The sequence below is a fragment of the Lonchura striata genome, chromosome 1 (assembly GCF_046129695.1).
Source record: "Lonchura striata isolate bLonStr1 chromosome 1, bLonStr1.mat, whole genome shotgun sequence".
In the NCBI taxonomy this organism is placed as follows: Eukaryota; Metazoa; Chordata; class Aves; order Passeriformes; family Estrildidae; genus Lonchura; species Lonchura striata.
Window position 1 is genome coordinate 88,992,031 of NC_134603.1, and position 19,133 is coordinate 89,011,163.

At 35.5% G+C, this 19,133-nt stretch overlaps 1 protein-coding gene across 1 annotated transcript in view; it reads right to left on the minus strand.

Moving 5' to 3' along the window:
• Nucleotides 1-19,133, minus strand: part of RANBP9 (RAN binding protein 9) — a 38,424-nt gene that overhangs the window by 8,458 nt on the left and 10,833 nt on the right. Inside the window, exons 3-8 of the mRNA XM_021553482.3 lie at nt 10,387-10,439; nt 8,462-8,629; nt 5,521-5,543; nt 3,360-3,544; nt 2,465-2,577; nt 1,044-1,152 (exon numbers count right to left, since the gene is read on the minus strand). Coding sequence (XP_021409157.1) covers nt 1,044-1,152; nt 2,465-2,577; nt 3,360-3,544; nt 5,521-5,543; nt 8,462-8,629; nt 10,387-10,439 — 651 coding nt within the window. The remainder of the gene's footprint in view (nt 1-1,043; nt 1,153-2,464; nt 2,578-3,359; nt 3,545-5,520; nt 5,544-8,461; nt 8,630-10,386; nt 10,440-19,133) is intronic.

Sequence of the window (19,133 nt, forward strand, 5' to 3'; positions counted from 1 at the left end):
AATGCGAACAGAGTTTGACTGTCTGGAACATTAAGCATTAAAGGTAATTCTTAACATTAAACACCTGCACTAGAAAATAGCTTGAAAAGCAAACTCTCATACAAACCTTCCCTTTAGAGGCTGCTGCTTTGTCAATTTCATTTTAGATAAGGAGGTTTTACTATGGACTTTAAGGAAGCTCAGAACTCCTGCTTTATGCTTAAGGCTTCAGTAGCCTCGATAGAACAGGCAAAATTTGGAAAGACAGACTGAGAAAAAGATAACATAAAATTGATGCTATTGAGTGAAGTCTTTCATCAAAATGTTCACATTTTGTGAATTCTGTGATAAGTCTGGAGTACTATCACGTGAATTCTGTTCAGCACTTGAGCATGACAGACTTCAAACACATTCCCAGTTACTTAACATAACATAAAATTAAAGTGCTTTGTTCTTAGAGGCGATAACGCATTTTTTCCACATTCAAACCCTGCAATGCGATACAAAATTCTGGAGAACAGCGCAGCTGGCAAGTAAAAATGCCAGAATGAAGGTGACTATTGTGTGCCTGGAAAGCCAAGAGAACTCTTTGGGATTATGGAATTTCCACAGTTTTAGCCAGAGGTTTCTAGTGAAGTGGCTTGGAATGAAACAGCTCATTTAAATTGGTATTTAAAGTCAGTCACCCCTTTGGAGGAACAGACTAACTTATGTTATCAGGATTCTTAACCTTCTTGAACATGCTACTATATCAGTTTCCATTTTAAGTTTTACTTGACACCCAAATGAGACTAAAATTTATTAAAAAGAACTACAGAACTTAGTTCTAGAGAACAAGTCTACAGGGAGATGTGAATTATGCTGCAAACCAGGACCTTGATGACAAAACCTAGTTAAACATGTAGCAAATAAGAAGAGCATAAATAAGTGAAATACACACATTTTCTAAAAAGCACTGCTTAACTTTGTATAAATTTCTGTGAAAGCTTTAAATGAGTAACTGTCTTGTCTCAGAAGGTACTGTGCCATCTATAAACACACATCTGTATAATTTGAAGACTCACTTTAATGCAAATAAGAGATTAGGATTTCTTTCTAGTAAACTTGGATACAACTGTTGTGTTGTTTCAATGGCTTCTCCCATTCTTCCTGCTAAAACCAATTTCTGAATTCCTGTTCACCAAAAAACAAATAAGAGATTAGGATTCTTTTCTAGTAAACTTGGATACAGCTGTTATGTTGTTTCAATGGGTTCTCCATTCATCCTGCCAAAACCAATTTCTGTATTTCTGTTCAGCAAAACCAACATCAGTTAAATGGACAGCTTATGGATTAATACATGTACATTAACGATTAAAAGACACTGCAACCATCAATCAACAAGATTTTTTTTCCTTTCAGGAAAAAACAGTGTAAAGAAAGATCAAGTTTCCTTAAAATGTTCAACAGGAAAATTTAAGAACTACACTCCACCTACACGTATCTAAATGAGAACTCAGTATTTTTATTTATTGCCAGCATCCAACTGCTTCGTAGTCAGACTGTGCATTTAGAGCTAGAATAAGACTGCAGACACTCTTCTGTGATTTATTTCTCATTTTCACAACTTTATAAATAAGCACATTTCAAATTACTGTCACTCAAGAACATCCAAATTGCACTGCACTCCTACAGGTTCAATTTTGACTAAGAAAAACAAAAACTTAGTCTCTTTCACCTACAACGCATACTTCCAATCAAACTACAGTTGAGTAAAATCTCTCACAAAGGTCCCTGCTTTAGTTGATGCTTCTGTGGCTGTAACTTGGCTCAAGTTGCGAACAGTCTGCCAGCTCTTCACCAACAATGAAACTGATCCAAATGTAAAAAAACCCAACAAATGTGTTGTTTTACAACCAAAGCAGTTTCCTCATGTGGTAATGAGGAATGCTGATGGTCACAGAGCTGGGATTTAAATAGAAGGGGAAGGCACTGTTCCATCAGGCTGCTAAACAGCACTGGCATGGCAAGTTAGAAATGAACTGCTTAGTTGTCCTTCTCCCCTTCACATCTGTAAGCAGGAAAACTCAAGTTTCATTTAACTTACAAAACATTCTCTCAACTCAATCCCTTTCCACAGTTCAGATAAAAATATAAATGCTTGTCAAGACTAAGTTTTATGTTCCTGTTTGTGGCTAACCATTAGCTCTCACAAATGCTCAGAGACATTACACACACTTGTTTCAGACAGTTCACAACTTTCCATTCAAGAGAAAAGACAACAGATAATTTACCACATTCTGCTACATCAAACAAGTTACAAAGTATTACTGTGCAGATTTTTCATACCCGGCTGCTCATACATGTGTAACATTAGATGACAGCAAAGAACTGTGCTATGGAGTAGTGCTGCAAGTAAATTCTACAACACTGCTTAAAAGAAAGTTTTACATAGTATCTGTTTAAGGGAGGAAAAAAAAGGATGCAACATGCTTTCCAGCCTTACTTTGTCTGTTCTTAATGGAAGCTAATTCTTCTAGCACAGTCTGGTCTGTGGATCTGGCGAATGCCTCTGCTGTTGCACAGTATCCATGGTGAACTAAGTAAGATGACACCATTCTAAAAATAAACAAAAACAAAACTCAGAAATACTCATTAAATACAAGTAAGAAACCAAGAACTCTGGAATGTAAAAACCCTTTGATAAAATAAGCTGACTGAATTGAAAAATTCAGCTTGAAATGCACAGATTTCTATACAAGTCAAACAAAAGTAATTTAGTTAAGAGTCAGTATAGTCTTCAAAACACTGTACAGAAAAATGATTTTTAAGAATAATAAATGCATAACTCTATTATGATGAATTTTAGTAACAATTATTCATGACCCAAAGGCAGGATCAGTTCAAATATTAACTGCTAATCATGCTGGCTTTTTTTTCTCATTACCACCCACTGAAGTGAAATTGTTGCACATTAAGTTTTTGTTTTCACCAAAAAAATAAAAAATGCAAAGTCACAACCACCATTTTTCCAAGAAACTCTAATGAGACACAACTTAACCTGGCATGCCAAAGGCTGAGAACACAATGGGAAATTTCCAGAGCCCAGAGTATTAAAACTGCCCATTACAACCACGGCAACTTTCCTACAAGCTCCCCAATCCATATTAGATAAAATTAGAACAGAAGTCTTACACTTTATCATTATAAAGTCCAAACTGCCACACAATCTGTTCATGCTCCCTTTTACACTGTTATGAAACCTGGTAACAAAATTACATGTACTATTTTTTCATTGTATCTATCATTTTTGGACAAGACAACAGATAGAATGCTTTAAAGAGCTCTGAAATCATGCAACTAACAACTTTTTAAAAAATTAATAATATTACAAGTCTTACTTCTGAATCATTGTTTGCCACTCTCCTTCCCGGTCTCCTATTGGAAATCTGTCAATCTGTGCTTGAATTTTGGATCTCCATTCTCGCATATAGTCTTCAATATCAAATACAAATGGGTGCTGTCCAAAATTAGCATCCACAACCTCTCCTGGTGTTTGAAGCCCTACTGTAGGGTACAAATTTGGCTGCAAGAAATATTCTAGTTAGTTTTTGACACTTGCCCTAAAATCCCCACTGTTGTGGGTTTGGGTTTTTTTTCCATCTCTAGTAATAGTAATAACTAGTAATAGTTATAATAACTAATAAATAGTAATAACCTCACTGCTTCTAGTAGTGTGCTCCAGCAGTAAATGCAGCTTCTGCCAATACAGCAATACAATGACTGACTAATTTTATTCCCAGTGCTCATAATTTTTTTTTTTTCATTTGGAAGAAGAAAATTTTACTGACATTCTAGTCAGAAAACATGTTTTTTAAACTGTGCTACGTGTTACAACTTTTGGGTTCAATTTCACAAAATATTAAGCAACAATTTTTGATTATTTTAAAGACCAGTTATTTTCTTTTAAAAGAGAACGAAACTTAAAACTTACAAAGTGGGCCATTTTCCTTTTAGGGTGAAATACTTAAAACATCACTGAATTTTAGTGGTAAGAAGAACTGACAGGATAGAAAACTCAATAGCCTCAAAGTCCAATTGTAGTGTCTAACAAAAACAGTAACAATGCATTGAAGTTTCTATGAACTCCTGGAATTGTATCTAGGAAAATACTTTAACAGCATTTATTGTTGTCTCAGTTTAATTTTCTGCTTAGAAATTAGATCCCCATGCAAATTTAAAATATGCCAAATATGAGAAAGGTACAATCTGCCTGTTGGGATAAAGGCAATTTTATTAAATGCAATGAGCATTTTAGCCAATGACAAAGCAATCAATTGTGTGAATGGGGTTTTGTTGCTGGGGTCTTTTGTGGGTGTGGGGGGAAGGCAGTTAATTTTTTTTTTAAATTTATTTAATAAATATTCCTACATCAAAGTTACACTGCAGACCATAGTGGTATGGTATAATAGGATGTTGACTTACAGAACTATTAAGCTATATAAATCAAAGCTATGAGTAAGAAGCTACGAACACGCAGGTTAATAGTAGGAACTCTAAAGCCCAGAGTGAAATGAAAAATACTCTGGTTTTTCAAACCACACCCAAGCCAATATTGCCTCTATTTTCACAAATACACCATTTGCTTTTTAAAATAAACATGCTCATACTGTTACCTAGTCTAAAATAATCAACAAACCACAAGTCTGAAATCTTGTAGCAAGATGGAAACCATTGATTCTAAAAAGGGGTTCCGCTTCATACTTCAGATTATAGTGTCAGTTTTCCTGAGCTGGCACCGTGTGCTAGCAAGGAGTCCTGCTAGCATCCTGAAGATCCAGGACAGTGGAAGTGGTTTCCTACACAAAACACTCAACCCTGTGGTAGAACTAAGAGGCTCCTTGGGTTACTGACTTCATTTTTCCTTAATATCTGTCCTTGCCTCTTAAGGCCACACAAAGGGAGTAGCTGGCCAGATGGACGTGCATCACACACTGCACCTTAAACAGATTAAATCAGAAATGAAGTGGATGAGAAGAAAACCAAAGTAAGTGCAGTATCATGCCTGTATCAGTAGTATAGGGAACAGATGCCAGTTTTAAGGAAAGCACACTTTAATTGACTCAAAAGTTACAAGACTTCAGATAGGTGCAGCTTACAAAAAAAATGATACATTTGATTCTGTGAAGCAAAGATCATGAAAATCAGGCATCAAGAATGAGTTACAGTAAAAATATCTCAAGCAGCTGTCCACCATGTTGGTGTTTTAATACAGCTCTGACTTTGTATGTGCTAAAGCCTGTAATAACTATCTGCATGTATTGTTATCCTGCTAAAAAAAACCTGAAAAGGAAAACCTCGTGTAGGATTGGTGTAAAACCGAAACACTTTCTCCTTCAATTAAAAAATCACCAATGAAATCATGATGAGAAATATCTAATATCAAATTGGCTACTAAGATTATCATTGTGATTCCATCAAGCATAGAGTAAATGCTAGTCTGATCTAAAACATCTGTGTAAAGACACAAAGGAAAACTGTTTAAAAATGCACTTATCTTACCGGTAAATCTGTGAAAGCAATGCCTGTAATAAAGAGAAAATTAAGATTAATTTCCATGTGTCTGGAGTCTAGCTTCATTTTCTTAAATGTATCATTATCTGTTCAGAAATCTCACTCAAACCATCTCAGAAATAAGCTAAGTATGGTGAAATTCATGATGCCTACGCACAATTCACATTTTTAAAACAAATGGCGGTATTTGGCAAAAAGTAATCATCATTCAAAAATATTTAAATTGCCCTTAATTTTTTTCAAAATAGGTCATAAGCAAATCATACAGATAGGCAGATTTAAAAGTCTGAAAGTTCTAGTTACATACTAAATTTAGAGAATAAAAAAGGCTATCTGAAAATACTTTTCACTTGCATGTCATGATGCTGCAACATCAAGATTTAATGGTGTCTGTTTTTGTTTGCTATTACTTTTCTTCATACTCACTCACAGTTTTTACACAAGCAGCACAGGTCTATAATACTCCAAACCAGCCTGCAAATGTTTCAATCTAATCCACACCCTCATGCTTTGATTTTCAAACAGAACAGCTTAATATCTCGTTACATAATTACAAGCATCCATCTACGCATAAAACCAAGGGAGTGATTTTGCTGTCTCAGGATTAGAGAAAAATATGACCTCTATACACTTCAGGAACTTCAGGCAATTTCGGGGGGTGGGAAGCTTTCAGTTAAAAAAAAACAAAAATCAGTAATCTCCTTCTGACAGCCAAATAATAACAGTATTTCAGAATTTCCTTTATTGTTGCAAGTTTTTTTTAATGCGGAATTATTCAAATCCACTTATGCCTTCAAACTTAAATTTATTTTGTACCACCATCTTTTCAAATTAAGATGAAAATAAAAGCTTTTAACCTTTTGTCCTAAATTCCATCCTCATTTTCAATCTCTACTCTTCACCAGGATTTCAAACCTCAAGAGCATCTGAATTCCTTACCCACATCTTTTGAGACAGAAGGATGACATACTGAGTTAATCTGTTTCCTTTGTTTCCTCCCATCATATCTCAAAGCTATCATTTTATTTATTCCCTGCTCTTACTCTATCTTTTTCCAAGCTATATAATTTTTTCCATTTGGCAATTTTGACATCCAACTTGTTCTTTTCCAAAATGGAGGCTGCATGCATGAGAAATAAATGATGACTAAGTGATATGTAGGTGGTGAGGTCTTTGGGGGGTGGTGCGAGATTTGGTTGGGACCCAGGACTTCACACTTGCATGAGAACTGCTTAACCCTTTCTGCAGCATTAAATTCCAGGCTGAGCCAGAGACTTCCTATATTCTAGATCATATATGTGGGCCAAGAGAAGAAACATAAATGTCCTCCAAGTCACAAATGTACAGGAATACCGGACAACTAGCAGCTGCAACAACTCAATGAGACAAAATTTCCGATTCCTTTTTCCACTCAACACAGAATCAGTTTTCTTATGTCAGAAGCAAAAGCTAGCAAAGGCCATGACAGCAGAACAGCTGTCAAGTTTCCTTCTGAAATCCATAAAGTGTTTGTCAGACTCAGTCTATGACATGACATTTTATTAGCCTTCCCTCACCTATGCCATTCTGGTCTCCTCTAAAAACAGATTTTAATCTTTTGCACTGTTGTTTCACAGCTGGCCTAATCCAGTCTGCTTTATGTTTTCCACTGAAAAGGAGGGTTCTGATCTTGCCTTCCTAGCTCACTCACGTTTTCATGTGACCATAAGGGTAGTGAGAACGCTCGTGTCTCTTTAGCTGATCACATGATCCAACTTTCCTGCAGGCACATTGTGAATGTTTCAGAAAGGGAATAAGGTAACACTGATTTTCTCAGCTTTAACCCAGTTAAAGATTAGGGCAAACACAAGCCCATCGTCTTCCACTTGGACCTATCCTGCAACAGGATGCCAAAAAAAACCAACTAGAGCGCATGGTTCAAGTGTCCAACTGCCCTAGGTCTCAAAGTATACAGACTCATTCAATTTAGAAGGAATACTAAACAATGAAAGAATATCATCACAGAAGTGATCACATGGAATTGACCTCAGGAGGAGACTCCTAAGCCCTTCTGTGAGTAGAGGCAGGAAAGCTCCCAAGTCAGATGCGTTTGCTCAAGACCTGAGCAAACAAACTCTCATTCAGGGAGGCTAGAAAAGAACTTAAACCACATCCCTTCCCCTTTTTCCAAACCTACTTTTTGTTTGCCAACATAAGAAAACAGAACAGCAACCCTCTCTTTTCCACAGAAACCTTGTTTTTCTTTGAGCTTTATCCCTTCAAAGTTCCTACTCCCCTCAGCATAATTCCAAGATCTCTTCCCAAGCCCCTACTCCTTTCTTAATGCAGGAAGTAATTTTTTTTTCTTCTTTCTTTACACTGTCTTAGCTCATTAAATTACATTAAGTAACTGAAATAGATATTCCATAAAAAATTTTATCTCCACCCACTCCTGATATCTTCAAATTCAAAAATTGTCTTGCAGTGTTGCCTAATACTACAATTTACTGTATGAGTTTAATGGACTTAATTTTAGCTCAACTTTTATAATTTATGGCTTTACCCCAACTATGAACGACTTCAGACTGGGAATCCAAAAGACACTCTTCTCCAACATATACTCAAAATAACATGCATCCACTGTAAGGTTTTTTGAAGCAGCAAGGAATTTTAGCTATATCCATTCTCCTGACCTTCAGTTCTTTTATTATCTATTACTTTATGACCTTCAAGCACTATTTGTCGATTTAGTAAAGGACTTCATTAATGCAGATCCACAAGGAACGTTAATGCTAATGGCACTAATGGAAAAATTATTTTCCCCAGTTCTTTAATTACTTCATACACTATCAAACTACCAAAAGAACTATTCAAACCCTTTGCTCCTGATGTGAAGAGGGCTTCCTATTCACAAAAGACTTAAAGACATAATGCTGTCATTTCTCCATACCCAGGCTGTGTCCATTCTTGGTGTAGAAGCAGGTGTTATTGATAAGGTTGACACAACAACCAATGACATCACCCGTAGTAAACGTTGGGCCGTAAGGTTGTCCTGTTCCAGAGGAACAGAATGAATGTCCATCATCTCCATGGTAACCATATGAATGTTTATCCCAACCTAGAGAAGAAAAAGCATTTGCAATTTATTAATTTTCTTTATTATTAAATAAATTAAAGACTGTGCTAAGTTGGTATATTCTAGCCAGGTTAACACAGTTAATTACTATATTCAGCTTTCTGCTTTCTAATATTTCTTATCTATGAAAGCCACTGTGTAATCTTTAAAATTACAACTTCTTTTATTAAAATGGCTGAATAAGTAATTGCATTTGTAGTATATAACAGGTAATGCAAATTCAGATAACACATTTTTCTCTTTATGCAAACATACAGTATTACTAACACAAAAATGTAATCAGCTACAATGCTGAAATTCAAAAAACTATATACAAATCTGATATGTCCCAATCAAGCAGTGAAGATTCTCCTGTTCTCCCTTTCATTTTGCAAAACTATTGCTACCATATGTCATAATCAGATTCTTCCTGGCTACAAACCAAACAGGCATCTCTGGGGAAACATATTTCTAGTCCTGATTATTCTCAATGACTATTCAGCAGCAAGCAGCTTCTGCATAGTAACAGAATCTCCAGACTAAAGTGTGACTATCTATGCTGCCCCTGAAAATAAAAATAAATTTTAAATAAAAGAAAAAAAATTAGCAATACAAGTGAAAATCAGAGTCAAGAGCTAATCATTATGCATGCAAATATGGTATTGATTTTGCAGGTGAAGAAGCTGTAGAATCTTTAAGAAGCTTCATACTGTTACACTACTCAGTGAAATTCACAACAAGCAATCTTGGTCTGTGCTCTTTTATAAATACTTATCTACACTCTATGCAACTCAATACTGAACCTCTTCTGTCAAGCTGCTGCCTAGCAGGTTAATTCGGAAGTATTTTACACACTTAGACCCTTAATCTTTATCATCAGTAGCTTCAGCTGGTACCATATTAAGTATTTCTCAGTAAATTAAAGACAACCCCAAATTATTGCTGTTACATTGATTAGTAGTACTTTTGATAAGTATAGCATCCTAAATCATACTTAAACTTAATGCCACCCACTAATAATTCATCAGCCTTAGGTGGGCTCACAGCGTAACAGGGACTTGCAGTCCTCATATGAATTTCTACCAGAGCATTTGGGTAAGAAAGTTAAAACTCTAAAGCAAGAAAACGCAGATACTCAAAGGTCAATTCAACATGGTTTTATATTTTGGTATTTCAAAAAAGTCAGTTGGTTGGTTTTGGATGGATATTTTTTACACATTTAAAGATCTGTTAGAAACCCAGTCTTTTATGTATACAAACACAAAACTTTGTTAAGTACTATTCAGAGATACTACAGACAATTGTTAACTAGACAGTGTCCCTGACCATGCAGGTCAATGGAACAGTCACAATTTAAAATTAGGCTACACACTCTTACGATGAAGGCTGGAAAGATAAAAGTATAGAAAATGACAGAAGGAGAGTTCCCTCCATGTTTGAAAGGAATTTTTTGCCATAGTAGTTAATTTTTATTGCTAGAAATCCAGTGTACAGAGCATGGAAATCTATAGCTTTATTTTTATCAGGACACATGACGAAAATTTTAGATTGTATGTTTGCTAAAAAGTATCTGCATAATGTTAAAAATAACAGTAAGAGCTGACAGAAGTAGTACAGGAGTAAATGTACAGTAAAACTTTTCAGCTGCAAGTGTTACATAACTCCAGTAACAGATACAACACAGAGGTGACATGCTACACTCTACTGTTTACCAAAGCTGAAGCATATTTTAAAAACCAGTGTAAGTAACTGAAACATACCTGGTAGTCTGTTCATGTTCACACCCTGTGCCGAAAGCCCAATTCCCATGTAACTAAAAAATGAAAAAAACAAAAGAAATGCATCTGTCTCTTACAAAAATACATGTGTATGAGGAACATTGCCAAGAAACACTATGCTGACTAATCGTCTATCAGTTAAGCTACTGAGAGGTCATTTAATAGTGGCATAAGAACACAGGATTCCCAGTATGTATGGTTTAATATAAACAGATCCTGTCTCCGCAGGAGGTAAGGACAACTTTCTTTTCTTTTTGGCATCCTGGGTTGTTGATGGAGAGTAATGGTATTAGCTAAAATGTTTAAAGCATGAACAAAGGAAGCCAAAGGTCACAGCTTATTTTCAAAGTAGGAGTACAGCCACACACATACCAATTTCATAATCTTTAACGTACTTAATGACGTTTTGCAGACAAACTGGAATGAATGATTTTATAAAATACATGCAACACTGCATTACTTTATCAGCAAAAGGCAACCTCGCACAGCACTTATGAAAAGATCACACTGAAACATTAAAGGCCTGGATTGTAGAGCAGATGTTAACTTGAGAAATTTACCAGCAATGGCACTCAGCTGTTTGTAATCTGATGGCAAACTTTAAAGAGGGGAAAATATTTGTACTACACTAACCAGCAATCTGAAATACAGACCAAGAGCCAGCTTTACACAAAGGTGGTTTTAATAAAGTCAGTGTTCAGTACAATAGTGAACAATTTAATAGCAAATACTGGGAAGCTGAAATGAAGAATTTCCTCATCCCTAAATCCCTATTAGAAGTTAGCAAAATCAATTTTGTTTATTTCTTAGACAAAACTAATACCATTACCAAGACGACAGGAATACAAAAAGAGAAACTACAAAATTAAAAGCTAGGCTTTCACCATTGTCCCTTGCCCAAAATAAAGCAACCCCCCTCCAACAATGAAAGCAAGCATTCAAAAATCACCTAAACCTACATTTACGTGTTATCAAAGAATTTGAAATATTTTTACACTAGCTCACATGTGTTAACAAGAATTTTCTATGAAATAATAAGCTGTATGAAAACATAATATTAACCTGTGGCAATCTGGAAAGTTTAAGTCAACAAACATGACCTTTGTATTCCCATCTCATAAAATGAAATTTTTAAGCAACTATTCCACTTAGAAGTGCAGGTTAATCTGCTATTTAAAGTGCTTTTGACACAGAATGAAACTGAGCAGAACATCTCAGAAGTGACATGCTTAATTGTGTATGGGGGTTTCTGCTTTTTCTATGGATTACTTCCAACAGTTATGTTACCTGATTCTATGTTTGATACTTAAAAAAGCCCTCCTCTGATAATTTCTAATGTATAATAACACCATCTTCCTCTCCTTCAAATACACCAGCATGAAATGTAACCTCAGAACCATATATAGCAGATATTACATTTAAAAATACTGTCGAGCTGAAGCAAAGGGCAACAAACAAAAGGATCAGTCTTTGCTGCATTGCTGAATACATTACTGAGGCACCACTGCAGCAGCGGATTCAACAAAACAATTTTAAATGAAAGCAACAAGTAGAAAGTCCTTGATTTTGTCTTAAATAATAAAGGCAGGACTGTTATTAGCATAGTCTAGGGTCTGATACATGAAGGATACTCATATGAAGACTGAAAATCTCTTGCTCATTAAAGAAAGGATGTTTGCTTTCAAAAAAAATCTTAGATAACTTGAACTCCACTGACTGCAAAAAGCCTTTGAATGCACGTCAGATTAAAAATGCAATCAAGGTTTTGTTTCAGTATTTTTATAGTAACAAGACTAAGGTTACACAAAAATTTAAAATATTAGATGGAATATCATTGTTTAGGCAACATTTTGATATCACCACTGTTTTCTTCCTCAGATATCCTAACTTCCAATCTTCCTCAGTAACAGCTGTAAACACAGACAAACTGTATTTAATACAGCTGGGAACAAGGAATCTTTACCTACTGGTAGTGACTGGAAAGCACCAGGCAGTAACACTATCTCAGGAAGAAGATGGATGTTAACAATATGTATTTTTCCCTGGGATTCACTTCCAACTACTCAAAATGTTAACACCATTTTGTGAAGGAGACTTGCTATTAATAAAAACTAAAGTTAGATAAAAACATTGCAACTAATTAATAAATTTACTATAGACATTTTTCACAAGGCAAAAGGAATGTCTACAACTTATGGTTTGAAGTGAGCAAAATTAAAGGCTCATCAATTAAACTAATTTATTATTTTTTATAGTTGATAGATAGGTAATCTCATGGTCAGCTAGATTAGTACACTATAAATTGAGGGGGAAAACAGTACCATGACAGACAGGATTTAAATGCTCTAAAATTTACTATCAGGAGTTGCATTTATGCCAAACCACTACATGAAACTTTCTTACCGCTTCCTCACACCTATAACCTTGACAGAATGGATCTGACTTCTTTGTTTTTTTAAGACACTTAATCCTTGTTTCGGTCAAGAGTCAGAGTTTGCAAAAAGACTTGCTTCAGTAGGAGGAAATACATAAAACTGTCCTCCCGTCTGCTGCTTAAAGTTCACATTTCATGCATGCCAGGATCAGAAGAAGAGTGGCAGAGCTACATATTTAAGTTTTCCTCCCTTAGTTTATGACAAAAATGATGGACAGCACAACAAGCAGCCCAGGTGCAATGCAGGCCCAGAATGTTCTCAGTCAGTTCAGGATGCACTTCTTGCTGTCTTGTCACACCAAAGTGGACCTGTTCTTCCTGTCTGTAGCTGTGTCAGCCATAAGAGCTGTCCTTGGGAAGTGGAGGTGTCAGCACCACGAAGTGGCACCCTCAGTCCCCTTCCAAAAACAGACCTGACACAGAGTGGCTTCAGAGACCAGAGAAGGTGAACAGTGGTGTGGTTCTGATGCTGCCTCTCCTCAGTTCCTGAGGACTGTCCCTCCACCCCAGCTCCCTGCCCAGACACATCCCTGGCTGATGCAGTGGGAGGATCATTTATACAGGGAAATGGCACAAAGGGCCTGGTGCCCATTTTATTAAGCAGCCCCTCTTTTTGAGCAATTTCAGTCCCACTGGCTGCTACTCATCACCTCATTAACATGCTCAACTCTTAACAGGATCTCATAAAATAACTAACAACCACTCATGGAAGACATGACATCAACCCATGAAAGTATGAAATAAGAAGACTATAGATGGAAAATTTAAAGTGCAGCCAAATTGGTATTAAGGACCAAGAAAACAAGTGCATTTTACAAACTCTTGTTTTTTCACTTCAAATTGTATTTATTCTTGTTTCAGTCCAGTTCAATTAAGATATAGGTTACCATTTTAGTGCCTCAGCATATTTTCTAGTTTACATTTCACAAGTCCTATAGAAACTTCAGGAACACCACAAAATTACAGAATTCAAAATTTGCTGAAGGTTCAATTTTTTTACCACAAAGCAAAAGAGAAAATGTGGGAAAAAAAAAAAAAAAAGAGGTATTATGAGACCTATTTTTTTCCTTTAACACATACTGAAAAGCCTAGGCTTCTCTGCAGAGAAATGTTTAAGAAGTAGAAAGCTCACAATAACTATTTTCTCCTCAAGTATCCTTCCAGTCAAAAAATTAAATTTACATTTTTGCTGGAGCCTAAAGTTTCTACTTGGATGCCTGAATAGACTAACTGAAAAATAGAAAGAGCCAGAGCCAAACAGAAGGAAAAAACAGCAGTAAGAGATGATACACAGAACTGCAGATGCTAAAAGATCAAGACATTAACAAAACCCAGAAAGAGACAGAAGTCTGATTTTTATTTATAACTGTTCCATTTGATCTTGTAGCCACTATGTTGAAGGTACATGGAAGATTTTTCAATATGAAAGCTGATAAAATTCAGAACTCAGATTAATTATATTCTATACTGCTCACTCCATAAAGAGGAATCTCAAAAACTATACCAAACCACAGACACCTCAGAAAGGCTGAAGATAAATTCAAATACTACATAATCACTTCCCTAGAGTAAAAAAAACCACAAAAAATTCCATACTGTATTTATAAAGACAACTAAAATAATTTAGCAGATATTTACATGAGTTTGTAATAGCCTCCCTACTACAGAAATTTCACCTGCTATCTGCAAAGAGTCAAATTCCTTCTGACTTCCATTGTGCCAATATATGCTACTGAAGACATTTATAACCTGGGGAACTGCTCCATGATCCTTCAAAAAACAACTCTTTTGGTGCTGCAGAAAGTAAGTAATCAATGTGGCATCTAATTTCCACATGCTATCCATTTAAAGGAAGCAACTTCAACCATACAGCGTTAAAACCTAAGTTACCATCATATCTGTAGGGAACCTAAGACAAAGCACTAGCAGATGTTTTCAGCCATAAACAAGGCAACTGAAAACACCCTAATGTTTTGAATGCATTGATTATTAAGAAAAGAAGAAGTAACACTGAAAAAAAAAAATAAGCTATATAACAGGTAGTTTGTTTTATCACTATGTTTGTATCTTGGAAAGAGGACAAGGAGAAAAAAAATGCATCATCTGTAGGAATTTAAAAACTCAATGAACTTCTACAGGGCCCTTGCAACTGACTTGCAATGACATAAAAAGTTTGAATGTTCTCCCATAGTTTTCTACACTGCCTTTGCTGGCACTATGAGGCCAGAAATAAGGCACATTAAAAAGGTACCTACATTTATCTTTAATATAGTTACTCAGTATTACAATTTTGTAGAAATGTGCTAATTCAAGATCCTTATTGTCTGCATGATCACAATAAGAAATGAGATGTTAATCTATTTAAATGTTTCAAAACATGCCATAGACAGTTTGAGTCTTTAATTTCAAATTGAAAACAAATTTAATTTTACGGAGTATTTCCAAGGAAACAGTAGTTTGAACATGATAAACCCAGGTTTCAGATTAATGTAATTCTGCATAGAGAGGAAAAATCAAAAAGATATCAGGCAGTCATTTTGCATAGTGCTCTAAACTGTTACTCCTGTAACATTTTCCTTGTGATTGCTCTAATGTCCCTAGAAGGATTCTCATTTACTGACATTCTTCTCACTTTGAGGTTTCACCATTTCATCTTGTGACACTTGTCCCCAAGGACTAGAGACTTTTTGGGGACCATACTGTCAGAAAAGAATAGCTTCAAAAAAATAATATAATGTAAATGTGGGCTACAGTAAAGTTATAATCTATACACTGTATTTATGTGAATGAACTTCAGAAGAAAGAAGTAAAAGATTTTTCAAGAAGACCAAGAAATCAAATATATTCTCTTAACTTTTTTTTTAATTACAATTTTCAATTTCTACCATACACCATCAAAGAAAGAAAACTTGTCACAGTTCCAATATTTCTGACCAGGTAAACACAAACCTCAAACAATCTTATTATACATTCAGTTAATGTTCATTTCTGTCAATGTCTGGTCTCATACACTCTGGTAAAAAAATGAACTAGTGCTATAGTTTAAGAAAAGATACACTTGCTGATTCATGACCTGATCTCTTCTTGCAGTTGCTACAATTCAAATGAAGACACTAATGAAAGAGGGATACTTCAGACCTTATCAGATTCTACCCTATACACAAGTACTCTGCTAATGATGCTGCAAGGCCTACTTACATGTAAATAGAAACTGGGTGAAGTTTTGCATGCTGTTGTAACAAATGCCTGTTCTTGTAACAAATAGCTACTGAAGACCATATTAAAACTATAAAAATAGGTCTTAGGACTGCACAAAATTTTCAGAATATATTAGTAATTTACAATACAAATACAAAGCAATCAGCAATTGACAATGTTATATATTTTGTTTATTGGTTTAATGCTTCTGTTGAACAGGAAAACGGGTATACTAGATGCTAAAGGAAAAGCAAACTTAATGCAACACAATAATAAAAGTATAGTTTTAATAGTTTTGTAATAAAAAAGTATAGTTTGTGTTTGAAGAGCTACACATGTCCTCTAAAAGACAACAAAGCATTTATGACTCAAACACTCTAAAATAGTTCAGCCTTCACGACAGGCATAGGTGTCATGAACACTCAAACTTAATTCTCATGGTATTTTTGTTTTGGATAGTTTTTGCTTTTTTACTTCACCACCTACTTCATCACATACACAACACATACTACAGGAGATACTGCCAAAACAACAGATGATTGATTGTATATCCCGTGTTAAAAACCAGCCATAGTATAACAAGTGTTTAAAGCCTTATTAACACTGCTTTACCAAAAACATACTGATTATTTGCATGAATTCCTGTACTAACATTTTATTTTAGTGCACTACACTTAGCAGAACTTACACATGGTGCTATAAAGCCTGGCCATGAAGATCTGCATCAGTACCACCACACCACAGACTAAACAACCCTTCTCACGGAAGTGTAAACTCAGTGCTATCTGCTAAAAGGATACAGCCTTTCTAAACTTAGTTTTCATTAATTTTTCTGGATGGCTCACCACTTCCAATCCTTGTTTTCATTCTTCTTTAAAAAAAAAATAAATTGGCAGTGTTCCAGGCCAGGTTGGATGGAGTGCTGAACAACCTGGTCTAGTGGGAGGTGTCCCTGCCTTTGGCGGTGGGGTCGGAACAGGATGATCTTTAAAGTCCTTTCCAACCCAAACTACTCTGTGATTCCATGATTCTGCACTATAAGCATACATCTTCCTCAGCTGTTCTAAAAGCACTGAAGACTAGAAGTATATGGTATTACTATCATTTGCCCATTCTTATTAATTGTATTTAAAAATCAATAAATAAGAATGGACAGAAATTCAAGATGTGGAAGATAGAAGTATTCTTCCCAGAAGTTCATTTTCCCTGGGAAAGAAACAGGCCTCTCTTGGTGAAATATTTAAAAAGCTAAAAGGCTGTATTTAAACTAAAATTAATGGGTATAAGCTAGTACCACGACTGAAAGTAGCATTCCGTCCCTTTGTTTCAGATTCTGATTTTTTGCTCCTAGTTTCACCCTCTTTTGCTGTCATAGCTACTCATGAGACGATATAAACAGCCATACTGGGGAACAAAACTGAATGAAAATGAACTCACTCTCATTTTCCAAAAGCTGACCTCCAATCAGGTTTACCATGAAGCTGACACAGTCAAAAAGTGGGAAAAAGGACATAAACTCTGAGTGTTCAGAGACTGCTTCTTCTCATGGCCAATTTTTAAAATTTCTTTTTAAGTTAAGTGGACATTTCAACAGAGATGCAGACATAACTTACTATAAATGAATAGTCCTCCTACCACACTTTCTAATAATCACCTTGGTACTGTTTCCCATACATCCATTACCCTTCTACTGTTACTGTCTCCAATTGCTCACATAACTGTCCACAATGTTCCACATGAGCCAAACAAAGCAAAGCCAAAGAGACTATAAGAGGAGAGAAGATATAAAAATAGAAGCCCTTAGGCTACAAAAGACAACATGAAACTGAGAAAGAAAACTGAAAAAATAAAAAACAACAGGAAATATTTACAAAGCAATATGACAGCTGGTTAGAACTTTCAGCAAGAATTCAAAAATATCTAGGGTAATTATTTCACATATCTGTACTGTAGCAGCACATTAGGACTCCTTGTGTCAAACACTCTATGAATACCAAGACAGATTTTGTTTGAATGATATTTCAACCTTACTACTTTCACTGAACTTAATTCTCACTTCTCTTTTTCTCATCCAGTACCATCAGTTACTGACCCTATCACACCACATGGAGGTATCAAAAAGCAACTTTGCTGTTCATCTACTCTGCAACACCAATTCACATATCCAGTTCTTCCTTCCTAGTAAACCTGGATATTTCACAATTTTTCTGCAGTGTGCTCAAATGGCATCAAAGTTGGTCACAAATGTCCGCAAAATTAACATATTACATACCTTCAAATCTCCACTCAAGCCAGTTACTCACCTAGATATGCTAAAGAATTTAATGACCTAGGTCATTAGAGTGACAAAACCAATGCTGTGCTCAAACACAGCCACAAGAAGCCATGTTACACCCACACCCTAAACAAAAAAGAGCTATGCTTCTTCAAAGAAGAAGAATCTTTGCCCTGCTATTTTCAGATATGCAAGATCAGATTCCAGGAGCAGCATCTTCAAGTGCTACAGTAGCATGAAAAATGGATCTCCTACAGCAGTAGTAAAGGGTTTTTGATTATTTCAGGCAAGTCATGCTAAGTAGAGCACACAAGCAAGAATGCTGTTGGACATACTCCTGTAATATAGTATATGGACTAAATACTTTAAGCTAAGTTTATTTTTAAAATAAATAGAAGTAGTAAAGGCTGCTACCAAAGGGAACTCTGAACACACACCACTAAATTATCCTTGGACATTTATGAAAGTTTGAAGCTGTACTGGATATCTCTGTTGCATCATGTATTCCAGGATTTACTTTAAACAGGACTGTAAAACACAGCTCTACTGCTTCCACAGGTAGACTAACACATTGAGAACACTTGATTTTGCAAATAAGGCATTTTAGCTAATTGAACTAATTAGTTACATGCTGGTCTTCTACAGACATGGTCCTCCTGAACTCTGTCCCTGTTATCAGATGACAAAAAAAAAAAAAAAAAAAGGTAAAAATGTACCTGGAGAAAGTCAGGTAAAACACAACAGGCAGTGATAAAGAACTAATAAATCCAAACTGACAAAAACTGGTTTCTATAGTCCTATTTCTCTGCATTAAGTTCCCCA